Raw genomic sequence first — 27947 nt, forward strand, 5'->3', positions numbered from 1 at the left:
ATTATAAAAATAAACAGTAATATGTACGTTAGCTAGAAACAGCTGCCCAAAGTCAAAAACCACTGGCCCCCATCTTTTGTCCATGTAATTTGATCAGCCATGTGGAGGACTTCAAGTTATTGGCCTTTGACCAAACATTAGTGATACGTTGGATCATCTCGGAGAAAGCTAGTTGGATCTTTGTCAGGGGAACAAGAGACAAAGGAGATGTCCCTGTTTGATCTTTGGTTGGATAGATTTCATGGATTCTAATGGATCTTTGTGGACAAATAAGGGCCAATGTTTCTATGAAGGGGTCTCTAGAATGTGGGAAAGTTAATTGCTTGTTAATAATTTGGTGATGATATCGTGTCACCCTTTTGACTAATTTACATGTATATATTATAAAGTTAATGCACTCAAAGTCTTGATTATAGAAGCACTCAATAATACTAAGTTTAAACCCCCTAATTTTATTACTATTTAAAAAAAATTATTCTCTAACGACTTAGGCTTTAAGGATAGGTATTGATTTTTAAGCTCAAATTCTGCCAAGCATATACTGGTAATTAAATTAAAAAGAAAAATATCTATTAAAATATTTTAAGGGTTCTTTAAATATTTAGAGTAATTAGTGAGTTAATACAAATAATCTTAACATAAACAATCTACTGGGGTAAGTTTCTCTCTTTGTACTAAGAGCAATATTTATGAATTAACTCTTTATTATGCACAAATTGCAGCCAAACACAATTTGTAAGCATTTCTCTCTCTCTCTCTCTCTCTTTCTCTAACTGAGATAATTTTTTCTTTATTTTTAGGGAAAAGGTCATAAATACAAGCTTGACGTATTAATACCTAACAATCAACATAAGAGATAAGATGACGACACTTTGAACAAACTCTGATAGTAAGAGGTGTTAAAATAAATGAGCATCTCAAGCCTGATCAGAGTGAGCCGAGCATAAGCTTTATTTTTTTTTTGCTCAATTTGAATTTCGAGCTGAGTCTAAGTCAGAGTCGGCTCGATAGACTTGGCTCAAATATAATACTTTATATATAATAGTTTTTGACTCATTTTAAGACTTAGTAGCTTGGGCTCGATCCGGCTTAACTTAAGTTCAGTTTAAAAATAGGTTCAATTTAGATCTGGGCTTACTTTAGCTCGGCTCGAGCTCAATTTGACTTGAGTTGAGCTGAGCCTAAATCATAAGTTAGGCTCGAAATTAATTTCAACCTTGCGATCGGCTAGTTGACACCCCTACTAATGTCTTGATTCATTCATATTTACCCTACCATTCTATTCTATTTGATGAGTTTACTCCTCTCAGAAGGGATGATTAATTACATTGCCATGTCGCTTTCGTGGGTAAGAATATTGGTAGATTACGTTAAACATTTTCCAATCCACATTTTGATTGTGCGAATCTTAACAATAGTTTGGGAGTCAACCAGAAGAAGCTTCGACTTCCAGAAGTTCCAGAAGCTTAACCGTTGGAGCTTCTCTTGTCCCTCTTATTTGGGAGAGAACGAAACACGAGTGCCGATACATGACGTCACCGCTGGCGTACTCCAATTTTGTCCTCCCTTTCTCGATCCTACCACTGCCCTTTGGCTCTATCTACGGATGTGCCACTTTGCAGATTCTTTTTCTTTCTTTCTTTCTTTCTAAATAAATAAATAAATAAATAAATCACCTCAATTACAAAAGGTCCTGTTAATGTGGACGGCCAAAAATATTCCGACACATTTTGGAAAGGATTCCTCGCGGGGATTTACAGCAAAAAAAAAAGTCCTTTAATTTTTTAATTGATAGAAATAGATCTCCTATTATCGAACTAGAAATTCAGACATTTTTTTACTGATTTAAATTAATTTATTATTTCTCTAATCTAACTTAATCGTTTAATCTAGATGCTCGTATTGTTAAAAATTAGAACGTACTTTTTACATAAAGTAATGCGTATAAATAACATACGTGATGTGTGTCGTTTTTTTTTAAATCTCAATGCGCATATCGTTGAAATTACAGTATATATTTTATATAGACAATGCATATATATTACATAAGTGATACATAATATTTTTTTAAAATTAAAGCGTAACTTTTGCATAGGCAATGCGTATAAATTATATACGTAATGCGTATAAATTATATACGTAATGCGTGACTTTTTTTTAAATTTCGATACACATTCTGTTGAAAATTATTGCATACATCTTGCATATGCGATACGTAAAATTACATAAATAATGCGTGCTACTTTTTTTAAAACACAACAATCTTTTTAGAATTTGTTAGGACTAAATCAGTAAAAAAAAATCTAAAATTATAATTAGATAATAAAATTACTCTAAATCAGTCAAATTGCTCGATCCGTCGCCGTCTAAATTAGCTAGCCGATCAGTAGATTTGATAGCATTGGAGCTCCTAAAATTAATAATTATATAATCTATTTTTATTCATAAAGTTCCTATATTTAATTTTTATTATCTAAAAATTATCTTAATATAGTCTATTGCTAGATTAATTGTATAAGCATAATGATAGTATTTTTCCAGTAAGATTTTATTTTTCAAAGTTACGAAATATTCTCCACTCTTTGCATCTATTATTTCCTATATTTAATTTTTAGATCAAGATGTTTTTGAGTCATTGAAAATAAAACACAAGAGTTGGATGGCAAAGTTAATGGTCATAAAATAAATAAAAAAAGTGGAGTATTTTTCTTATAATAAATGTCTGGCTTAAAGCATTAGTGATTTTCCTAAAAGAAAAGGATAAATCCAACCTTGATCACTGAACCGCTCCGACACAAAACCGCGGCGTCTTTCGATTAGCTGCAGCGCGCATACACGTGGCACGATCACGACGCGGTTTCTCTCTCTCTCTCTCTCTCTCTCTCCCCGGTCTTCCCCTCGCCGCCTTTATTAAGCGACCAAAGGAGAGCGTTAAAAAAAAATACTCAGTCTCCTCCTTCCGCTTCCAGTCTATTTGGATCCTTGGAATCGGAATAGAAAAGACGGATAACTTATACTATCCCGGAATAACTTCATGGCGAATAACTGCTTAAGCTTGGATTCGTGGACCTCCATGTTATCCGACGCCTTCGCTCGCGACAACGAAGCTCTCACCAGAGCTCTCCAGATCTCCCTCTCCGAGAACTCCACCTCCACCTCCTCTGCCATCTCCGCCGACACCCCCTCCCCCTCCCCCTCCGCCTCCTCTCTCCTCCGCCGGTTCGTCTCCCCCGAACCAGCCGTCCCAAGCCCGGTCCGATTAGATCCGACCGGCCGGATCGGGAAGCGGAAAGCCCGTCCGTCCAAGCGCGCGCCGACAACCACCTACATCACCGCCGACCCGGCCAATTTCATGGAGATGGTGCAGCACGCGACCGGGAACAGGGCCGGGGGAGCCGGACCGGTCGAACCCGTGGCCAGGTCGCAGCCGGGCCGTGGCGCGGCGGTGGAGCAGATGCTGCCGACGCTCGACACGTCAGCATTCTTACTCGACCAGGCCCGTGAGGATAAAGTCGACCGCCGGTTCGAACCGGTGGCGATCGAGATGCCGGCGTTCGACTTCGAATCGTCGCCGACTTTCCCCACTCTCGAATCCTGGAACTTGATATAGAAAATAGCTCTGTTTTTTCTTATTAATTTCTTTTTTTGGTGTAGTCTTAATTCCTATGTTCTAAAGATGCAAAATGGGGATGATCATGAGAGAGATGGTGTGATGTTGTGAATGCTATTTTCTCTTTTCTTTTTAGCTTCCATCAAAGTTTTATTCCGTCTTTATTTCTTTTTCCTTAGTATAAATTAAATTTAAAAATTTATCTTTAAACTTAAGAGCAAAGGTAATCTAATAGTTTTAAATTACTCATATTAGTAGTCAAGTGGTTAAATTATAATTTATCTTTTTTTTTTTTTTCATGATGAATTACACTGAATCATATAGTAGTTAAGAGAGGCTACTAATTATATTTAAAAATTACTCTACGCACCTAATTATATTTGTTAATTTAGTCCTTCAATTAGTGGTCATTAATGTAAGCTCATCTAATCCACAGTCTTTGAACTAGATATGGTGGTTGAGGCGTTGCTGTTATTGATTCCCATGGCTCGTAAAAAAATTCAATGTGGGGTGAGGTAGGTTGACTGAAGAAGTCAACCAGGTGTTAGAATAACGAACTAGTGGGTCTTCGCTTGTTCTAAGACGTAATAGCTTAGTCTACTAGAAGGATATGCCTTGTTATATAATGATGGAGTGATTGCCGGGATAAGTCTCTGATGTAATGCCTACGTAACAGTGACACATTATTAATACAGAGGCTTTTTACCATTTAATTGCAGTCTTTTATTTTAATTAACAAAAGTTTAAACTTTTAAAATTTAATGCGTTCGTTTTCCATATTATATGCATATTTTGAAAAATTAAATATTAACTCATTTACAAATGAGATTCACATCTTAGGCATTTTACTTGTATTTTTAAATTATTAGGTCTTGATACTTTTTATTTTTTATTTTTAAATTCACTTTATTTGTGGACAAGTTTAGTCTTTTTATTAATTTTTTTTCGTAACCACGCTGCCTAACTCTTTGATATAATAAATCAATTTTGATTAGTCTCAAATCAGTTCTGTGCTTATGACTAAAGTGAAATAATTTTTTATTAAATTTAACTGAGCATCATAATTATTTTGATCATTTAATAATATTATCTTAAAAATCTGTATTAGTAAACATGACGAGAGATTTTAGTCATTTTGACGCTGTTCACTTAAATTTAATAGAAAAAACAATGATATTACTTTTGTCATATAAGTATAATGACAGGTTTAATTTGTTAAGACTTTTAAGGGTCCCATGATGATATCCCTAACTGTCTTGCTTATATTACACATCAAAGGCTTTGTGGTCTTAGGTTGTCCCTGGGCTCAGTATTAAGGCACAGTAGAGATGGGCCCTAAGTGGGCTTAAAGGCAGCCTTCTTGAAATTATTATTATTATTAGCTGACGTCGACCGCAGGTGTCATTATGTCTTGTTTCTTGAATGGCTCCCATTTTGCAATATTTGACCGTTAAGATTGATAGAGACGAGGACTCCCATGGCGACACCACACACGCCGGCGGCGGCGATCTCCGCCCCCGTCGTTCCCCGCCGCCTCCTAGGGTTTCTAAGGGAGCACTTCAAGACCCCTGACGATCTCGACAACGCCCCCTCCCTCGTCGCCAAGCTGAACCGGGAGTGCGAGGATCTCGAGATAGGTCTCCGGGATCTCGAGGAGAGGCTATCCGTCGCATCCTCCTCTTGGCTCTCACGTTCCGATGAGGCCCAACGGATCCTTCGCCGGATCCAATCTCGAGGTTCTCCGACCTAAACCCTAGTTCTTGTTATATTTTCTGGTAGTCGTTCTCTCTTTGTGGGATCTTTTGGATATTTTCTTGATTTACTTTTTCTTTCTTTGGATTTTGTTGGAGTATTAGGTGGAGAGTTGGAAACGGAGCAGGAGAGGATGGGGAGGATGCTGGATGTGGAATTGCCGTTGCTTGCGAAGGAAGTTACCCGGATCGAGACGGTTCGGTTATATGCTGGTAAAATCTTGACGAGAAAATTTACTATCTTGAAATGCTTGGGGATTGCTTTTGGCCTGAATGTGTAGGATGATTTGAATTGTGGGAAATTGCTTCTAAAACTTAAAAAATTTAAATTTGTTGACGATGATAAATAATTCAAATCCAGTATACATATGGTGCTTGCTTCTATAGATTTGGCTGCATATTTATGATGTTGAAGGAGATGTAATGACGCTGTAACGTTGGTTTGCTCACACTTTTCTGTTTGCCATTGTTGTGGACGTGAGAAACTTATGGAGGAACTTGTTCAACAGTTGTCTGCCTACAACTGTAACTAGACATCACAGAGTGTTCCATGATGACCTCATTAGAGCATTGGTGGCTTGCTCTCATCCTGACAAATTTGCTTCTTGTCATTTTTTTCCTTCCTGTTTTGGTAAGTAGACAATGCTTGCTCTCTGCAGTCACCTCATTAGGTGCTTAGTTGGCTTGCTTCCATCTGTCCAGACAGTTCTTGAACTCTGCTATGATTGTACCGATATATAAACTAAACCATTTTGAGGTCGATTTTTGCAATCAGAAAAATTGTTTTAAAATATCTGGAAGCAATAAGCTTTCTCGGGCATAATATCTTTTGATAGGTTTCACTAAAGCCTCATTTACTTTATGAAAAAGGCTAATTCTAAAATATATATTCCTTTTTGTTATTTCTAAAATGAAGTCTTTATTTTAGGAATACCTATTTTTGTGTTTACTTGTATTTTAGAATAAAAGTGTAATAATTACATTTGATATGATATAAAGTGAAGGAAAAGATGAAAAAAGAGTATTTTATTTTTTATGAAATTACTATAAATACCCTTTGATTTGGTATAGAATAGATTGATATATATTTTAAAAACAAATTAGTAATTAGGTTGGTGTGTGTGGTATAAAATATAATTTTGATGAATAATGTTTATATTTCTAGAATGATATTATTATGATGTTTAGCTATTATTTTGGAATAAGGAGTTGCATTTTGGAATAAGAAAAAAGTTATTCTTAAAGTGAATAACAGATTATTTCAACAGTCAATGTCTAGAAACTATAGGAATTTCATTTGTGGCAAGTGAGCAGGAGATAAATGGAAAATGGAAAAAGAAATTCCTATTGTAATTGAATTGCTTCATTTGTAAATTCTTGTTTGAAAAGACAGGACCTTATAGGCTTTTTTGCATCTTTTCTGCTGACTTTCCAGAAACAACTCTACAATTGGAAACTTTAGTCGGCGATCTTGAAGATGCAACATTCGCCATGGTGAGCCAAACATCAATAAATGATACATTATTTGGTCTTCCGGTTGCATCCAATCCACATGTGAGTCCCTTCTCTCTTGTCTTTTTTCCTTGTCTTTTGATGTTAAAGTTAGAAAGATTTGATAGGAACATGATCAATAGTAACTCTATTCCTTGAATAATACATGAGGAAATTGTAAAATTGAAAATTCCTTATTTGGAATGCAGGATAATGGGCGGAAGCAAGAGAAGCTGCTTCTTGCTGTTAAGGTCATGAAGAATATTGAACAGATATTAGTAAAAATTGCTACATGTAGACCACGGTGGATTAAACTTATCATGGCTGTTGATTCTAGAGTAGATACATGTTTAGCCATTTTGAGGCCTCAAACCCTAAGGGATCATCGGGCTCTAGTTTCAGCACTTGGATGGCCTCCATCCCTCTTGACATCAGACATAGAGAAGAATAAGTCCTTGGGAATTCCAAACCCCCTTGTTCTGATGCATGGGGAGAAGAAGCATATATATTCTCAAAGCTTTGTAACACTTTGTGCATTGCAACATTTGCAGGCCGAACGTGAAGCACGACATTCTCTAAAATATGAGAAAGAGCGCAAGTTGTACCTAGAACATATATATTTGGATAGAAAGACCTGCTTCATAAATGGGCTTTGGGCAGTTGATGAATTGGTTCACCCTATTGCGGCAAGGATGGAATATCATTTTTCCAAATGGTTCGATCAGCCAAAGTTCATTTTTGCTCTTGTTTACAAGATCGCAAAAGATTTTATGGATGGAATAGATGATATTTTGCAGCCTTTGATTGATCAAGCAAGACTAGCAGGTTTGAGTGCCAAAGAGGCTTGGGTTACTGCGATGGTTAAAGTTCTTTTAGGGTACTTGGAAAGACAAGTTTTTCCTGTCCTTGTAAGTACTTACCACACTAGTGATAAAAACGTAGAGGTTCTTTCTTCATGGCTTCACTTACTTGACCTTATGATTACTTTTGACAAGAGAATCCAAGTTCTTGCAGCTTCAGGTTCTCAACTATTGGGCCCACTTCTAGAGTCTGAAAATTTCTCAAGATCATTGCCAATATTATCAATATTTAATGAGCATTCTGATTGGCTTCAGATATGGGCAAATATAGAGTTAAAGATTGCTCATGACAAGCTAAAATGTGAAATGGAGGATGAAAAAAACTGGTTATGTAGCGCTAGACAACAATCTGAATTTGGCTATGAGGAAGAAGTTGACGCATTCCTTTTCTCCACTAGAGAAGATTATAAAGCTCCACCAATTGCAGAATCTGTTGTTAAAATTGCATTTGCAATGATCGAAAGATCTCGAGCTTTGCCAAGTAATGGGATGAAAATTCAATTTGTTAGGTCTTCTACAACCATTTTCTTGAGCCATTTCTTTGTTATCTTACTTCAGCGCTGCCAAGATTTAGAACTGATGATTGCTTCTGCAGAGGATGATGCTTTTCTTAAGGTTTCTTGTTCAGTTAATGCTGCCCGATACTGTGAATCTGTCATTAGGGAATGGGATGAAGATGTTACTTTCTTGGAGATGACTGTTGATGTAAATGATGTGTGCTATGGAAAAGAAAATTATGAACATGATCACCAACACTCACTGTCCTTTTTCTCAAATGAAATTATGTATTTAATTAAGTTAGGGACCGATTGTCTTGAGAATATTATGTCTGCTATTCTACTGGAGTTTGATGCTTTGTGCTGGGATTACATGCAAAATGTTGGGCAGTGGGAAGAACTAACTGAATCGAAAGATCAGGTCATGGATGAAGAAAACCTAGTTGTGTCCTCTGATTTTGTGGAAGCACTAGATATGCTGAGGCTCCAAATCAGAAAATTGAAATTACATCTTAATTCCAAGGACTTTCTTGATCTGTGGAGAAGCATTGCAGAAGGGCTTGACTATTTTATCTTTAGCAGCATACCGTGGACTGATGTTAAATTCTCTAATTCAGGAGTCAATCAATTTAAAGCTGATATGAGTGCACTTTTTCATATTTTTAGGCCCCTTTGTTTTAGGCCTGAAGCATTTTTTCCATTTGTAAGTGAGTGTCTGAAACTTTTAAGCATGAACCGCAAGGATGTGGATTACCTTCTCAAAATGCTAATAAAGGATGAAAGAATAAAATCAGAGTCCTTGCAACTTCAGGGAGTATACCATGTAACTTATAATCATGCTGAAAAGATTTGGAGGAATAGGAACTTTGGAGGTTGACTTGGGTGGTCGGAGAGGGCTGACAAGATTTTGAGGATGAAGTCGATCCTAGATGCAATACTCAATATAGCTCGGCAAGGAAAATTTTGAGTTATGAAAGAGAGCAGAGAGAGTTCTAGCCTACTATAGTTCTCCTTGGATGAAGTAAGATGCACTGATTTTCTAACACTGCGTTGTGCCTCCCATATAAAGAGCCTTAATGCTACCTTGGTTTGTGAAATTTACATTTCTTATGTGTCACCAAGTGGGACTATCAGTTGAAGCACAATCCTGATGAAGAATCTCAGTATGCTAAAAATGACTCAATAGGTACATGCCTCTTCCTTAGTGAGGAAGCCCTTAGTTATCAAATTTATTCCTTATCTTTCCAGGTTCCTTCCAATCATATAAATTCTAAAGTGAGAAAGACATCTAATAAGATGGACTGCCACCTATAACACTAATTTTTTTAGTTTCACATGTAATGCTTTGCAAGTAGTAATTAACCTTTCCTTTGATTGTCTTGGTCATAATCTACTGACTAGCACTTTAGTTTTCTTATTATCTGCTTTTTTCCCATTTTGTGAATTTTTTTTACTAACTATCTCAGTTGGATTGCTTTTCTTTGCAAATACTCCTGATTGCTGATGCCAGCAAATAAGAGTGTGAAGATGGACCTGCTGTGTACTTCTTTCTAAAAGTAGCTGGTGCCAGCAAACAAGAGGGTGAGGCTGGATCTGTGAAGATTTAAAGCATAACTGTGTTCTTCTTTATTGGAGTTAGAACATTTGGAAACATAAGGTGCTTTTTCAAACTCTTCAAACAAGCTCTTAAATATTTTTGCTAACTCATTACAACTCCAGGATTATCCTTAGTCACTTGGAAGCTGTGGAAGAAGGTGTTCACTATCAAGCTATCCATTTGAAGAGTTCAATCTATCTTTCCATATTCCAGTAACTTGATGATGGCTGCTGATTTTCATTTTATCTTGTGTGTTAACGCATTTGGCTGACAAGGATTTATTCTACTTGAGGAATCATGTTCTTAACTTCCCACACCGACTACAGAACCTGGATATTCATTTGAATTGCTGTGCCATCAATACTCATAGCAAATATACACAAAAATTCTATGTGAAGAAATAGTTATAGATGTCCAAGTTAGTATTTGCCCCATTTTGTGGCTACTCTGTGATGTTGATGCCCTGATGACACTTGAAAGATGAAATGCCATCTGATTGTCTAGTTGTGTAGACTGTAGAGTGTATTCTGGTGTGCACGTGGCCGCCGTACTAACATATATAATTATATATTAGGAGGGTTGGCCCTATTCTCCAGTCCAATTCCTTCTGGATAATTTAATCAAGAAAGATAGTTTGGAGAAGAGCTTATCTTACATATTCATTAGAAGTCATGGGAATGATGAGGCACAATGGTCTATGAACTATCATGGTGCAATGTGAATATAAGCTTGGATACATGTTTGTGATAATGTTACCTCAACTTGGGGATGAATTTTTATTTTATATCAGCAACCAATGCTCATAGTTTCAATTGCAGCAGAGAAAGATGGGATGAACTTTTATTTGATTTTGGTATCTAGATTGGACTCTGTACGTATGGAAGTCATATCAGGTGATGAGAATTGGACATGCAAATATTCAATTACTCAGTCTAGATCGGGGAAGGTATGCAAATCTGCTTGATCAGAGTAAACGCAATGGAACAAGCATAAAATCTGATCTCATAAAGATCTCACTCTACTAAATTTCTCTATCACCTACACTTGCAAATTGCAATGTTCTTCAGATCTTCACAGGCTGATCTCGTTCTCCAAATCTTCACTGGCCGAGACACAAACACAGGTTTGGTACTTGACTAATCCTTTATCTGACCTCGAGGAGGTGGGAGCTTCTCCTTTCTCTAGTTCTTCGAAGACTTTCTTGAGACGCGCATTCTCTGATTGAGCGGTCTGGATGTGATTTAACAGTGTAGGTTTGACCATCAACTGGCTACATATGGCTTCTCCCTCTTGATGCGATGTCACTTCTATCTCCAAACGTTTGAAATCCTCAATAATGCATTGCTGACAAGTGAGTGCTGCTAGTTTTCCTCTGATAATTTTCTACTCAGAGCATCTGTCACCATATTCGCCTTCTTTAGATGATAATTGATGCTGACATCATAATTCTTGATCAACTCCAGCCACCTATGTTGTTTCAAGTTAAATTCCTTGTTAGTGAAGATGTATTTGAGGCTCGTGATCAGTGAAAATCTCACAAGATTCTTCGTAGAGGTAGTGATGCCATATTTTAATGCAAAAACTATTGTAGCCAACTCAAGGTTATGAGTAGGGTAATTATTCTCATGAATCTTAAGCTGTCTAAATGCATAAGCTATCACCATCTCATGCTGCACCAAAACACAATCCAGGCCCTGACGGGATGCATCACTATAAATCACGCAGAAGTGATAAGAATTGGGGATGAGATCAATCTCTATTTGAGCTCTTCGAAGCAATTTCCATAATTACCCATCCACTCAGATTTCACCCTTTTCTTGGTGAGGTGAGTAAGTGGCAATGCAATTCGCTGTATTTTTGAGGTTAGTTTTATATTAGTGCTTATCCTATATAACAAAAAAGGTTGAGATAGCTAAAAAGATACAAATATTTGTATTATCATAATAATATAAAGAATACTGAACTACCTGAAATAAAGGCCTTTTCGTATCACATGCTAGTTCTTTTGAGTGTAAGGATCTTGTGCCCTGCCAAATGACCTCAATTGATGTTGCTGCATTTTTGGGGCTTCCATTACAAGGGAAGTCAATATTTCTTACAAGCAGCGAAGATGTAGTGTCTTAGGTTCTATGACATGTAGGGAAGCTAGATAGGGCTGTAATTGAATGAGCATTACAAAAATTGTGCTCTAGTAATGAGAATGAAGACATTGAAAATTTTGTAAAAAAATTCTATTGCTTATATTCAGTGTTGTCTTCTTTCAGCGCAGCAACTATTGCTACTCGCCTTGTCAAACTATCTCCAGATCAATAAGATAAGTATGTACTCATGGACTACAGCAATCCACGAGTTTCTCATGATTTCAATTAGGGAAGTTTAGAGTCATCTCTAGGATTTGCAAAGATGACACCAAGGCAAGATTATATATGTGAACAGAGCAGTCATTTTGTTGCTGGTATTTTTTTATAAGTACACCTCAATAGCAAGTGATATGGATGTTCCATATTTATTCCCTCGCCTTTTTTGTTGGACTACTATAGTCATTCAAAGGAGCATCACGTACTTGTAACATTCTTTTGATTATATATACACACACAGACACATTTTTAGATGTGTTAACACTCTGTTTGATGTTTTGTAGGTTTTGAGCTCTCTTGACTGTCTTCTGAAGAATGGGCATTGTCCGGTGGTATAGATTCATCAAAAATAAGGAAAAGACCATAAACAAGCCGTCTTTCCCTGGTCTAACTGATGCAAAACGTGGTGGAAAGAAGATAGAGGAGGAAACAAAAGGAACTCACACCTTCACCCTTAAAATAGTTTCACACCAACTGTCTCAAAGGAGAGCAAAGTCAAATAATTTTTATTAACCTCAAAAGAAAATACAATGGGCTTATATATAGACCTACAATGGAAGTAAGCAAGAGACATCATGAATAAGAAATAAGCAAAAGACACCATAAATAAATAAAAATATAAAATCGATCATAACCAAATTCTTATAGAGGAGATCATCAACTGTCGGTGCCTCCTACGCTGATACACACGTTATCGTGTTCTATCAATGATGTCTGCATTACTAACATACTCTATACTTAAAAGAAACAAAAGACTTGGTCAAATTAGATCGGTTTTGAAAAAAGGGGCCCCACAAAAGGAAGAGTATTTTGAAGACTTATTTAAGGTATTGTAAGTAACTACATTATTAAATACATAAATATAGTTATCAATGTTGGTTAAATACGAATTTAGATATAATGATTATATACTTATAATTAACAAATTTTTTGCACCAGATTAAAATTGATATTGAAGAGATCAAGCAAACACGCAACTTCAAATATTACAAAACTAAGGCGCATGGAGAAGTTGTTGCAAAGAAAGCAAAAAAAGGAAAAACTGGTGAAACAAAGAGGGCTCGGGAAGAGTATAGTTAGTAGCACAATGTTGCCCTAGGAGCAACGATGGCCGTGCCGACTACCAGCTGGCACGGCACGGCATGTCACGTGCTGCGACACTTGCCGGCTATGCCGTAAAAGGAGAGAAAAAAAAGAGATACATACTTTTGTCTTCGCCTTCACCGTCGTCAATTATCACTTGCCGCTCGCCTTCGTCGTCGCTGTTTGCCCGAGCGCACGGGTGCCCTAGCGAGAGAGAGAGAGAGAGAGAGAGAGAGAGAGAGAGAGAGAGAAGGTTATCGGGCAACTCGACGACGAGGTCAATGGCGAGCGGCGGAACTATTAAGAGGGCACCCCCCGTGCCGGTCGGCACAGCCATCCATGCCTAGGAGTCAATATGTTTTGCTTCTTCATTAGGCTAGGTTATTGAAGAGCAACCTCCCATTGTAAACAAAGGCTTATAGACAATATACGAGGACGAGCAGAAGGATTTACAAGCTGAGAAAAAAATAATATTAGAGTGTGTTGGAAAACTAGATGATTTGTAAAGAGTATATCTTTATGGTCTGAGGAAAAAATAATAGACATTCACTCATTGTAGCAATCACCCGTGAAAAAGAAACTAGAAAGATTCTATCCTATTAGACTGAAAGGATTATTTAGTATGAATAAATATATTATAGATAAGATTAATGACGTCCCTGATGAGTAATGCTATTTTATCCCATTTATTATGTTTATGATTCTGATTGAGTTCTTTTATGCATAGAGCTATCATCTTCAGTCTTTTTAATGATGTTTCTAATGCTATATTTTTGTTTGACAGTTCGGATTATATTTAGAATGACTCTTTCTTGTATTGCACAAGGAAACATATGATGAATATGCTTAGAGGTTACATGATTGTAGATGATCTTATTTGTGTAAGGCAAAAAAATGTATTACAACCATGCTGAAGTTTCATAAGAATATACTCAATATTGTTTTATAGACACATACTTACATGTAATTTATAATTTATAATGTATTTTTACTTCTTACATTTTATTTGAACTAACAACATTATTTTGTATATGTAGAGGTTTTTGAGCATGAAATCGGAACACATGTTTGAATATTGTGTATTCGGTGCTCTTTATAGTTGAAGACTACAGAAGTGTTCTTATCACTAAATACATATTTGCATTGGCACCTTTTTGTTGTTGATTTACAAAATTGTGTTCAACAACATTACTCTTCCATAGAAGTTGAACAGTATTTGGATGAGATGATAATAATCGTATAAAGTTCGAATATGCATTGCGTGTTTATCTAGTACTATTTGCAATAACATAATTTACAAGTTTATATTTGCAACAGAGGAAATGGGTACAAGACTATTCAACAGGTTTCCAAATATATATGGATATAGAGTCCAAGCTGGCGACGATTGGAAAGTTATAGAAATGAAATATATGCCAATGCAACATTAAAGCGTGGATTGTGGAATATGAAGATTGAATTTAATTAAATGTTAAAGTCGCTGGATTTGGACAGAAAGATATGAAATTTTTTTGGTTTAAGCATGCTATAGAGCTAGCAACTGATGGTTTTCTAAAGAATCGTAAATACTTTCACTTCTATGTCTTTACACAAATTTGTAATCTTTAGACTACGTATAATAGGTTGTTGATAGTGTTATTTTACATTTATTGCAGGGTGAAGGCTTTATGAGATATAGTTCTTCTGATCAATCTTTCAAGTCGTATCATTGATGACAAATTTGACGGTAATTTATTCTCCTATTAATATTTTTATTTATAGACAAAATTTGATTTATTTGTTTTTTTGGTTAATCCATATGCTGATCACTGGACTTGAGAGATAATTTGTAAACTTTGTGGACGTTGAAACATTTGCTGTTATGTTTGGAATTTTAAAGCATACAAGTTATTGAACATTTGCTGAACATTTACTCTTATGTTTGAAATATTTTTAACATTATTTACCAAGGGTTGTATAGTCAGTTGTTGCTGCTGCTGCTCCTCATTTTGATAGAAGCAGCAGGACTGTTTCATTTAATGTTGTTATTACAAGGCAGGGATTTTATGAAATCAATCCAGCCACATTTTAGACTGTAGATTTGTTTCTTTCAGCTTGCTTTTGCCAATGGATCAATGCATTTCAATCTTTATCCTTTATTATTATTATTAACTTATTATCATGCTGAAAGTCCAATCTTATTCTTCCAAATCACATAACTATGGTGGTATTGTATTTTTTTAACGCATAGTAACAGAAGGGGTTTTGCTTTCATCTATTTAAAAACATTATTTAAATTGCTTGTAGTGTAACTCATCCAATGATTGTGAGGTATGCTCTACTACAATGATTTTAGTATTGAAATCTGATTTTTGAGGTAAATTTAGTACTGAAATTTGTAGTGCTTTCCTCTATTATCCCCTTCTGTGAAGCAGTTGTCTATTTGCTAGGATTGCATATTCGTATATAAAACATTACATATCTAGTAGCGAGCATTGCATATGTAAGGCAACTTAATAGTATTGCGATGCTAGCAGCGTTGCATGACAACGGTAAAATATTACCATATTGTAGACAATCAACATATTACTCTTTTATCTACCTATTCTATCAATCTACTTTAAATCAAATTGAAGGGTAATTTAGTAATTTTTTAATCTTTACCTTTACTTTATATCATATTAATATAATTATTATATCCTTATTTTAAAATACAAGTGAACATAAGAATAATTATTTCCAAAATAAATCTCTTATTTTAATAACAACAAATAGGAAGAGCTATTCCTATTTCATCTCTATACCACATGTTAATAGGCCCATAGTACATTTATCAATGAAAGATGACAATGAAATATACTCCAATTTTTTTTTTCTTTTTGAGAATTAATGAGGAAAGGCTAATTATAAATTAAGAAGAATAATTTATAAAGTTAAAGATTACAAAGAGATGGAGAAAAATGAGATGGAAAAAGAGGGTGGGTAAAAATACTCCTATTTCCTCCAAAGGTTCACTGATTCTAAGAGGAAAGCCAGCCGAGGTAAGAGCTTTAAAATTGAAGATTCTGTTATTTCTTTCGTGCCAGATTTTTCACTTTTTGATAGAAATGAGAAGCTTCTAAGGCTTGAGGAGGAAAGGGGTGAAGGTCCTGCTCACCTAACTAGTAGTCAATTAGTCATGTCCTGAGTGGTACTCCAGAGTGAATTCGAGCTTTGCACTGAAGTTGTTGACAATCCTTTATAGAGTAGATGCAATGGAAGAAGATATGCTCCACCAATTCGACCTCCTCACTACAAAGGGTGTAGGAGAGAAGTCTTGAAATACCTTTTTTAGCTAGGTTAGACCTAGTATGAAGCTCGTCAAACCTGACTAACCATAGAAATTTTTTGAGCTTGGACAGAAGAGAGCACCAAGTTCTGATGTAATTAGCAAATCTCAAACTCGAGAAGTTCAAAAGATGGTAGTGAGATATTTACTGAGAAGGTGCTATTGGTGTTGAATCTCTACCAAATCTTACCATGAGACTCTCCCAAGCTAACTCCTTCAATTAAGTTTATAATTTCTAGGAGCTCTTGAGAAGCAGCGTTTTTTGATCCTCTAGTTTTTGAAAATAAGGATGAGAGATCCTGGGATGTTGCACTTCTAAGGCCCTCTGCAATAGTGGTATCCAAGCTCCTAGCCGCTTAGGAAGGCCAAGGGAAATTGAGACTAAAGTGATAAGTGGGAAGCCCATCTACAAGTCCAAATATTAATCTAGGATCCAATTTCCACTTTGATATGAATTGACACGTTCAAATCTGTCTTGTCTTGAGAACTTCCCTCTAGAAGTGAGAATAGGGAAAGTCAGATGATTCTTTTAATGGAGTGCGCCTTTCTGTAATAGGAGTAAATGACCAAAGTCTTCCAGCAAGGGGAAGCATGAAGATCCAAAAGCTTCCACCACCATTTACCAAGCAGGGCCATATTTTGGTTTTAGAGATTGAGAAATCCCTAATCTGCCTTGGTCCTTAGGCTTGTACACAATCTTCCAGTTTACTAGGCAGCGGAGACTAGAGGAGTGGTATTTTTTGCTATAAAGTAAGATTTTCGGATTCTATCTTGTAAAGGATGTCAGGTGGAATCCAAAACATGGAGATGAAATTGGAAGGAATGGCTGTAAGGGTAGAGTTAAACAGGGTAAGCCTTCTACCAATGAAAAGGTTCTTGGGAGTCCAAATGCCGGTCTAACTTGCTAATCACTGGAAGCCAGTCCTCTTTTGAAGGGGACAGAGCTTTAGGGGGAGCCTCAGATGTTTGATAAGAAGGAGCCCGTAGGGCAGCCCAACAGAGAAGCCCACAATTAAAGATTGTGGTTGTTCGTTATCAATAACATGCAGGATTTCAAGAAGTTGATATTTAGACCCAGAACAATTCCCCAAAAGGGGAGGATTGTTTTGAGGTTAAAAACTGAAGTGACATCCACTTTATAGGAAAATATCGTGTCATTTGCATATTGAAGGATGAAGATGTTATTCTTAGGTCTTGACGCCTTGAGGAAGTCGTTGTGACTAGCCAGATTGATCATTCGCGAAGAGAGGTTGGTTAGGATGATGAAAAACATCAAAGAGAGGCAATCTTTTTGCCTGTCCCCTCCTCTCTTTCCATGTTGAAGAAGTCGGAGGGGGTGCCATTAACTAGCACTGCATTCAAAGCCGAAGAGAACATTACTGAGATCCAACGAATCGAAAACACGGGGAAGCCCCTAGCCTTCATCAGATCCATTAGTAGGGTATGATGGCCTTGCTAAAATCTAACTTGATGATGAAATCAGAGCATTTTGACATGCTCATCCAATGAATTAGTGCATGAGACGTGGCAAAGTTATTAAGAATGTGCTGCCCTTTGATGAAGCCAGACTGGTAGGGTGGATTAGGTCATTCAGAATGGGGGCAAAACAGTTGGCTAGGACTTTGGAGATGACTTTAAATAGGTAATTGATAAGGCTAATGGGTTGGAATCACTGGCCTCCTCAGCTTCATTACATTTAGGTGGCATTTGTTTTGTGAATAAGGGATACTTATTCATGAATTAGGTCTCCTTTAAATACAATTTGTTATCAAACGCTTATTTATATATGTTTTGATCAAACCATGTATAAAGTAAGTCATGTGACAAGTTAAATAGAAAATCTTATCACATGTAAATGGTATGATAAAGTTATGTAGATTTTCTAGTAGGATTTCTGTTAGAAGAAAATGATCAAATATCCTCTCTATACCTAACCCCTTTTTCCCATTTTACCATGTTTCTTCCACCTCTATCTCAATAGCCGATTTCTCTCCATCTCAATTGCCGATTGTTGAGTTTGCTCATCATATCCAAAAAATGTATATTCGATATAATTATAAAATTATTTCCAATAGTTTTAGAACTACTATTACTTTTTTTTCTGAATCCATGATCAACTGAATTATTGGCCCGCACATATTTTGAGTTCATACAATGTCATTTTACTAATACTAGATAGAGAAGATATGATCGTTGTTTTTAAAATTGCTCTAACTCGGGTTCATCATACAATGTCAATTTCCTAATACTAGATAAAGAAAACGAGATGATCTTGCTCTAACTCGAGTTCACAATAAAGCATATTATGGACACATTTTATTTTGTTCTTTGCTATCTATTATGAGGGCATCTTAGTCTTTTCATCTTAAAAGGACTTCATTTCTCACACTTATTCAAAATTTAATAACCAAACATAATTTTATATAAACTTATTTAAGGTAATCATTACGATTTTATCTGCGTTTTATAACTAAACAACAAAATGTGAATAAAATTATAAATGTACTTTTATCCATATTTAAGTAATGTACATAAAGTTATCCTTAAAAATCTTTATGCATGAACTAAATGAAGCCCTAGGAATTAGGACGAAAAAAAGCCTTGGTGCAACTTGAGAGTGAGAAGAACGGAAGATGAAGGTGGTTAGAGACCCACACCAGATCTGATTTGGAGATATATTCCAGAATTGATTTCCACAAAGTTGTTGTATCAAAATCTTTTCACACATGGAACCATGCCCTTGTACTGAATTGTGCACAATTCTAGGAGCATTATAGGATGGTCTTGTCGAGGATTGTTTTAACTATACTGACATTGCCAGCTATTGAAATTACAGAAGGATCTTCTGGCCTTTCAGATAGTAGCTGTTCAATTACATTCCTCTTATTATCCTTCCTACCATGGACAATATTAGAATCTTCAGCAGAATTACAGGCTAGTTTTGTTATACTCTGCAACCTACTTTCCCTAGCAACCTCTTTCAATTGGAGTGCATCCTTAAGGTGGTAAAGTGTGACAAATCTATCTCTTATTGCCTCAATTTTACAAGCTAGAGAGGTGATTGAGCTGCATACCTCTTCTTGTCTACTTGAGAATGTTACCTGTGATTGAGCAGTGACCTCCAGACTGGGATGCAGCATTTCGGATTCGAGCACGTTGAGCACATCTTTTGCATCATAACCAACTCCTTTGCGCTCCCAGAGCCAACTACTCATGCGCTTGGCTTTGCATGCCCTCAGCATTGACAAGTATGGCTTCAATCTTTCACAGCAAAGCTTTCAGCTTATTTGCATATTCTTGGATGCTTCTGCATGGGTCAAATAGAGGTGTTGATGATGAAGCACTATAGAGAGTTTGGATCGGAGTCTCCAACTTTTGGATCATCCATGCAATGGAAGAGAGGATTCCTGCTGCCATTACACTATCTTGGTAAGGCAGATCAAGAAAGGACCAAGGCTTATGTGAAAGAACTATTGAAAATTGAAGACTTCACATATTGGAGTCAATGGGTTTGCCATCTCCCCAAATTCATTGTCCAAGTCACACCTATTTGAAATTAAGAAAAGAAGATGCCATTAATTGGTCAACAGATTGGCACACAAGTTTCTACCAATACCAACTTGATGTTTGGGAGACCATGCTCTACTGTTAGACATTGTACAACATGCAGCCTATTTTGTAATCAGTCTCTTGAAGGGCATATAGATATTGATGCATTATTTTAGTTTCAGTGTTTGTTACAAGGAAAAACATAGTCATTCATCTTCATCAAGATGGCCTTGAAACAACTGTGGGCTAGGTCATGTATCTTACTTGGAGCTCACTCGTCTCTACTTTCACTGTCATGTTGTAGCATCAGGAGGTCATCAAACATTTATATTAGCTTGAGATAATTTGTCTAATGGTTGTTGGCGGTGGGGCCAGGATCACTAGAAGAAACATTGTGAAGGCAGAGTATTGGACAAAAGGTGACTGAGGTGGAAATTAATGCTGCTTTACTTTTCTCCTTTCTGAGAAATAGCTAATGCTGGTCTTTAAGAAGAGTACTGAAAATATTTAGTCTTGAGTGAATGGAAATTAGAATCACCTTCTATTCTAAGTTTTATCATGCCAAGTTCTAAGTGGGAAATTTTAGCTGAAAAAGGTTAAATGAAAATTGTCTCTACTGCAGGCAAAGAAGTCAATCCTGTGACTCCATTTGGAGGTGTGACAAACTTTTCTTGGATGTTTGTATTTAGATTCTCCAAAAGGACTGTGTATGCATAAAGGGAAGCCTTATCTCTGATGATGAATATTTAGAATGCAATTAGTGAGTCCAGCTGTGTGAAGGTTTAAAGATCTGAAGATAATATTGCACAGCCTACATGATTCTGAAGAAAATCCATTCCACAAATGGAGATTTTTTGGGGTTCTATTCTGAGTTTCTGCTTTGCAGTTTCCAACTGATGCATTTTGTGATTGATACAAGATGGAAACAAAAGCAGGTGTTAAACTCAGCAACATTACAGGAAAATAATAATATGTAAATTGAAAGAACAAGAGCAATTGTCCATAGTTTACAATCATCAGAAAAAGTGCACATACAAATAAAAGAAAATCCTGCAAATAACAAACTAACGAGATGATTTCGAGTGCACAAGATGACAATCAAGAAGAGAATTTACTTTTGTGGCATTGAGGAATATTCAACCGTATTGATCATGTCTGCTGATAGTGAGTTTTTGGTGCGCTTCACTTACCAAAATTATTTTCCATTCAGAAGCTTTTGGTGGTCTGGGGACAATGAAGAGTACAAAGTTTCACATGACCTCACGGATAAGGTAGTGAGTGATGGCAGGGTTGGGATGGCTGCCAGTTTCCAACAGTAATGCAATTCTAACTTTTGTAAGGGAGGGAGATATGGCACTGCCCTCAGCTTGCTGCATGATTCTAACTGCAGTTCACGAAGACGAGGGAATTCCCCATCCTCGACACCACACCATTCTTCCCATACATACATGGAATGGAATTCAAGCCTCTCCAGAGATGGAAATGCCTTGTATGCCATATCTTCTTGGCTGCAGAACTCATGGCCCACACGCTTCACGTTGGTAAGAGATTCTAAAGTGAGATGCCTGAGGAATGGAAGTTGTCCGAGTGGAGGTAGGACTTCACAGTTGCTGCAACATGCCAGTGTCAAAGAAGCTAGTTTGGAAAATAGAGGACTTACCATCCAGCTTCCAAATTTGGTGCCAAGATATGATTTTATGACCAACTTTCTAAGATTAACATGAGGGCGGAGGTTCTCTTGTACTCCTTCTTGCAACTCTTGGATCTTCTTTTTCCGCAAAATTCTTTCCTCTCTCGTTCTTGATATCCTTACGGGCTCATCGACTGTATTGATCTTAAATATCCATAGATCTTCTGAACTTTCTTCATCACTAGGACAGTTAAATGTGATCTCATCTTCTTCAATGACTTTTTCACCAAGATCTTCATTTCCTCCTTCGATATCGAAGTCAATGGACAGCTGATCAGAAACATTCTCAAAACCCTCAATCCTGCAGTAATCATAATTGTCAGACCACTCTAGGGTCAATTCCTCAATGTGCTCTTTATTCATCAAATCTGCAAATTTAGCATCTTCTATGTTGCCAACATAATGGAGTCCTGGAATGCGAAGAGATCCTCTAAGGTTCACCAAGTTCTTCAATTCCCTGAGCACATAATGCTCTGCATCTCCTCCAATGCAAAACAATGATAAATTTTGGAGATCAACTAATTTTCCAATGCCTCTTGGAAGAAGGATGAAGTGATACCTGTTTCCAAGATTGATATGGCGCAACCTGGTAAGATAAGTAATATCTTGCGGAAGTTCTCGAAGAAAATGGCAATCTAGTAGCTCCAGTGTCTGCAGATTGTGAAGCCTATGAAATGACTTTGGAAACTTGACAATGTTAGTACGATTGAGGCCAAGGAAGCACAAATTTATCAAGCTACCAATTGATTCAGGAAGATCCTTAATATCTGTGTCACTCAAGTCTATCATTCTCAAGCTTTTAAAGTGTAGGAAGATATTATCCAAAGAAGATACATGTAGATGATTATTATCCCAGTAGTAACTTTTAACAGTAGGATTTAGGGACCGGATTATAGTTAGAAATGAGCGCAGAGGTAAAGTTTCGCCTGAAGATTGGAATTCTATTGTTGTTCTTGTATTTGGAGTAATCAAGGACACATGCCGGGATTCTTTTCTAACTGAGCATAAGTTCCCATCTTCTATTTTTGAGAATTCTCTCACTGAAATAGACTGCACAAACTCATAAACTAGATGATGGATAACATATGTTTGCTGGCCAAAATGTGATTCTAGAAAGAATGATCGCCTTAGCAACTCTTGAAAATAATCACTGCCTACATCTTCTACTTGCTTTCCTTCAATTGGATTTATATATCCTTGTGCCATCCACGACCTTACTAGCTGATCTTTTCTGTACAGGTATTTTTCCGGAAACAAGGAACAGTATGCAATGCATTGCTGTAACTGTGGTGGCAAACCAAAATAGCTTAGTTTTACAGCAGGTGGTATCTCATCATCTATTTGATTAGTCTCCCATAACTGGCTCTGTGAAATGGATTTCCACCTATCTATATTGGTCTCGGAACAAAGAAGTGATCCAACCATTTTCAGGGACAAAGGTAAGCCCTTGCATTGCTCGACTACTTTCTTCGCGAAAGTTAAGATACTTGGATGCATTGTAGGCTCTTGTGACTCAAAAACACTATGTTGGAACAATTGCCAGCCAATTTTTTGTGACAGATGATTAAGATGATAGTAAGGAGCTTCTATGGCCTGAGCAACTGACTCACTATGAGTGACTACAACAATTTTACTTCCTAACACAGTAGATAGAGAGACACAGTCATTAACCCAAGTGTTGTTCTCATCAGAGAAATCATCTAATACAATCATATATCTTTTTTCTGTCAACCAACATTTGAGGGTTTCATGCAAATTACTTGATTCATCATGGCTCCAAGATGCTGATGAAATATACTCCAAAATTTCTTTCCACAGGTCTTCTATATCAAAATCCTTTGACATCTGGACCCAAGCTCGATAACTGAAGTGTGCACAAACTCTAGCATCATTATATACAGTTTTGACGAGGGTCGTTTTCCCTACGCCAGCGTCGCCAACTATCGAAATTACAGAAGGATCTTCTGGCCTTTCAGATAGTAGCTGTTCAATTATATTCCTCTTATCATCCTCCCTACCATAGACAATAATAGAATCTTCACCAGAATTACATGCTACCTGTGTTATACTCGGCAACCTATTTTCCCTAGCAACCTCTTTCAATTGGAGTATATCCTTAAGCTGGTAAAGTGTGACAAATCTATCTCTTATTGCCTCAAGTCTACATGCTAGAGAGGTGATTGAGCTGCATACCTCTTCTTGTCTACTTGAGAATGTTACTTGTGATTGAGCAGTGACCTCCAGATTGGAATGCAGCATCTCGGATTCAAGCACATCGAGCACATCCTCAGCATCATAACCAACTCCTTTGAGCTCCCAGAGCCAACTGCTCACGCGCTCATCTTTGTATGCCCTCTCCTCAGCATTGACAAGTATGGCTTCAATCTTTGGCAGCAAAGCTTTCAGCTTGTTTGCATCTTCTTGAATACTTCTGCATGGATCAAATAGTGATGTTGATGATGAAGCACTATTTAGTGTTTGGAGTGGAATCTCCAGCTTTTGGATCATCCATGCAATGGAAGATAGGATTCCTGCAGCCATTGAGCTTTCTCGGTAAGGCAAAGTAGTAACCGAAGGAGGAACCAAGTTTATGTGAAAGAGTTATAGCATGCTAATGCTTTTTATAGAAAAGCTTGGCATATTTTAGTCAATGACTTCGCCATGTCCCCAAGTTTCATCTCTCAAGTCACACCTATTTTTGAAATGGTCAACTGATTGGCGCCCAAGTTTCTACCAAGCACCAACTAAATAGATTATAAATGTTCTGAAGACCATGTTCTACGGTTAGACGTTGTACAGCATGCAGCCTATTTTAAAATGTCTCTTGAATAACATCTAGATGTGTTATTTTTGTTTCAGTGTCTGCCACATGACCGATAAAATATATTCATTCATCTTCATTTAGGTGACCTTGAATCTTATACCAATTCTCTAATGAATCTCACTTCAATTTAACAGCTGTGGACTAGATCATATATATTACTTGGAGCGCACTCCTCTCTCCTTTCACTGTCATGTTGTAGGCTAAGCTTCATTAAGACATCAAACTTTTCTATTAGTTGTGAGAATCTGTCTAACTAGTGGGGTGGGTCTAGGATTCCTTTTAATAGTGAACATTGTGAAGATGAGTACAGCCCAAAGGTGGCTGAGGTGGAAATCAAAGTGAATTGATGCTGCTCTCTTTTTTAACTCTGACAGAAATAGCTACCGCTAGTGCTGGTCTTTAACCAGAGTACTAGATACATTTAGTCTTGAGCGAATAAAAAATATAATTTCCTTCTACTTTATGTTCAATCAAGTAAGTGGAACTATGAGTGGGATATGTTAGCTGAAAAGCTTAAACAAAATTTTGCATATTTTTGGTTCAGAGAAGCAGAAATATTCATTTTCCCAGTACATTATGGGAGAATTGGTATGCTTAATGAATTTATACTGCAACTTTATGAAGCATCCTTTTTGTAATTCCATTCTTTCTTATTTCCTAGAAGCCCATAAGGCTGTTGTTATCTCTGTTCTACTATATCTTATAATTGAATCATAGTGGAAGAGCAATAATACTAACATCTCATCTACTCAACTAAATATTTGATGTTTTCATTTGGACAGTAAACATTGAGTCACTTTTGAAGTATGTAATATATTGCCTTACAATATCAGATCTCTCTCAAAACTGGAGAGAAGAATTTCTCACATATTCTCTCTAATTAAGTCCAGCATATCAGTCTCTAAAACATTTTTCCACCTCTCTTCATCAGTTTCAAACCGGAGAAGACCTCCAACCGTCCTCGCTGCCAAAGGCAATCCTCTACATTTCATCACGGTCTTCTTCCCGATTTCTACCAAATTTGGATGCTCATTCATATCTTGCCCTTCGAATGCGTATCGAGAAAATAGCGACCAACAATCAGTATGAGATAATAAACCGACTCTATAAGCAGGTATTGTCTGCATAATCTTCGCAACTTGTTCACTTTGAGTAGTTACAAGAATTGTAGTCATCTCTGCACTCTTCAAATTGCTCTTCAGGCGTTCCCAAAGCCTCTCTTCCTCATTCCATACATCATCTAGCATAAGCAAGAGCCTCTTTCCCTTCACTACTTCCTCCAATGTTTGTTGAACTGCAATCATTTCGCTGAACAGACAAGGCATTCCAGTAACAGATTCGATGATTGCTTTGAGAATCATCAAAAGATCAGAAGTTTGAGATATGTAGACCCATCCCTTAGCTGTGAAATGCATACAAATCATTGAGTCATTGTAAACAAGTTGAGCAAGAGTAGTCTTACCTATGCCTGCCATGCCAAGTATAGGGACGACACAAACATCACTCTTCCCGTAATCAAATGACAGTAACATTTGTATCACCTTCATCTTATCGTACTCCCGGCCGCAGATGAACGATTTGTCGATCTGAAAGCCAGAAAGTTGTTGCATTGAATCATCAAACAACTTTGTACCATTATATTTTGTCAAGCAAATTGCAGTCCATTCAGTTTCCATCTCATCCAGTCTCCTCTCAATCTCCTCTAGCTTTTGAGACAAACAATCTGAAATTGGAACTTTGACATAGGGACCATCTTCTACTCTCTTCCTCTTGTTAGCAGATCCTACTTGAGATTCTTGGTAAGACTCCCAAACCGCCACTGTATCCTCTGTGGCATAAGCTAAATGTTGGAGCTCAGCTAGCCAAAGTTTTACAGAAGCATCTCCTATCTCATTCTCTGAGGCCTTGACACTATTTTGCATATGTCTCAGTTTTGTCTTCAGCTTTTCTATTTCCTGGCAAGGGAATTGATCTGATGAAGATGACAAAGATGGGTGCTGGGGATGAGATGCCAACCCGTCAATGGTTCTCAGAATGAAAGAAATCAGAATTGAAGCTGCCATGGAACTCTCCTTTCTCTTCCAATTGGAAAGATGGCTTGTTTAGAAGAATGCACCTCGGAAATGATATTCTAATATTCTTTGCCACTTCTTCCAAAGATTCAAGGGACCCGAGTGGCCATCCATGTTTGAACACTATTTTCTAAGATTTAAGCATTGAAGTCAATTTAATTGTTATTTTTTTATTTCATTTTTGATAGAAGCCCATAGATAGTTTGTTCAGAAACTAGGGGTTACATATTCTATCTTGAATGGCTTGACTGGCTAAATTATGAGCAGCGATAATTCGCTCAATTGTAACTAGTCTCTTGAAGGGTGTAGAGATATTGATGCGTTATTTTAGTTTCAGTGTTTGCTAATATATATATATAGTCATTCATGTTCATCAAGATGACATTTGAAACAGCTGTGGACAAGGTCATGAATCTTAGAGCTCATTCATATCTACATGTTGTAGACTAAGCATCATCAAGTCATCAAACTTTTCTATCAGCTGAGAGAATCTGTCTCACTAATGGGGTGGGTGTAGGATTTCTTTAGTAGTAAACATTGTGAAGATGAGTATAACCCAAAGGTGGGTGAGGTGAAATCAAAGAGAATTGATGCTGTTTTCTTTTCTTTCTTTCTTTTTTCTCCTTGAGATATAGCTAGTGCTGCATTTTTACTACAGTACTAGAAACATTTAGCATTGAGTGAATAGGAAGTATAATTGCCTTCTATTTTATGTTCAATCAACTAAGTGGAACTCTCAGAAGATGTACCTCAGATGTAATATTTCTAACATATTCTTTGCCACTTCTTTCAGAGAGTTTAAGGATTAGCCGTTTCACTTTAGAAATATATTTTTTTAATTTTTTTACAATACAACTTATTATTCTAAAATGATAGCTAAATATTATTTCTTTACTTTCTATCACATCAAAAATAATAATAATAACATAAGAATATTTATTGTTAGAATAACAGCCTTATTTTAAGAAGTGTGGAATACCTCTTAATGATATTTTTAAGAATGCACAGGCAAATATGATATTCTGAAAGTTTCCGGTGGCAATTATCTCTCTTCCTTTTGTTAGACGAAATTTCTTATGTCAAGAGGGTAACACGATCGAATAAGTTCAATAACCAAATCAATCATATTCAATAAACAAATTGCTAAGTTGGTATTTGTCAATGTCCATGTAGAGTTTGTCGCATATGCATGCCAACCAGTAGGCCTAAGCTTCTTCATCAAGTTGACTCTGTATCTCTTGTAGCCAATTCCAGGTCTG

At 36.7% G+C, this 27947-nt stretch overlaps 4 protein-coding genes across 9 annotated transcripts; 2 read left to right on the forward strand and 2 right to left on the reverse strand.

Moving 5' to 3' along the window:
- Nucleotides 1–2905: 2905 nt before the first annotated feature.
- Nucleotides 2906–3766, forward strand: LOC140790742 (calmodulin-binding protein 25-like). The gene has a single exon (XM_073140969.1). It carries the CDS (start codon nt 3035–3037, stop codon nt 3608–3610), a length of 576 nt encoding a protein of 191 aa, XP_072997070.1. The 5' UTR covers nt 2906–3034; the 3' UTR covers nt 3611–3766.
- Nucleotides 3767–5010: 1244 nt separating this feature from the next.
- LOC140790739 (RINT1-like protein MAG2L) lies at nt 5011–27037 on the forward strand. Of its 6 annotated transcripts, XM_073140962.1 has the most exons (13): nt 5011–5346; nt 5467–5574; nt 6797–6915; nt 7062–9395; nt 9720–9866; nt 9929–11360; nt 11498–11631; nt 12448–14807; nt 14902–14972; nt 23032–23231; nt 23611–24164; nt 25548–25730; nt 26548–27037. In XM_073140962.1, exons 1-4 carry the CDS (start codon nt 5088–5090, stop codon nt 9084–9086), a joined length of 2511 nt encoding a protein of 836 aa, XP_072997063.1. In that variant the 5' UTR covers nt 5011–5087; the 3' UTR covers nt 9087–9395; nt 9720–9866; nt 9929–11360; nt 11498–11631; nt 12448–14807; nt 14902–14972; nt 23032–23231; nt 23611–24164; nt 25548–25730; nt 26548–27037. The 6 variants fall into 6 exon arrangements, with proteins under 6 accessions (XP_072997063.1, XP_072997064.1, XP_072997066.1 ...); XM_073140963.1 differs by lacking the exon at nt 25548–25730; XM_073140965.1 differs by lacking the exons at nt 25548–25730; nt 26548–27037 and having other exon boundaries at nt 23611–23968; nt 24049–24696.
- Nucleotides 21298–24333, reverse strand: LOC140791177 (putative disease resistance RPP13-like protein 1). The gene has a single exon (XM_073141590.1). The coding sequence runs from the start codon at nt 24331–24333 to the stop codon at nt 21298–21300; it is 3036 nt and encodes a 1011-aa protein (XP_072997691.1).
- Nucleotides 25480–26679, reverse strand: LOC140791178 (putative disease resistance protein RGA3). The gene has a single exon (XM_073141591.1). The coding sequence runs from the start codon at nt 26677–26679 to the stop codon at nt 25480–25482; it is 1200 nt and encodes a 399-aa protein (XP_072997692.1).
- Nucleotides 27038–27947: the final 910 nt, after the last annotated feature.

This window comes from Typha latifolia, chromosome 6 (genome assembly GCF_019914945.1).
Source record: "Typha latifolia isolate L0001 chromosome 6, TyphaL0001v2, whole genome shotgun sequence".
NCBI lineage: Eukaryota > Viridiplantae > Streptophyta > Magnoliopsida > Poales > Typhaceae > Typha > Typha latifolia.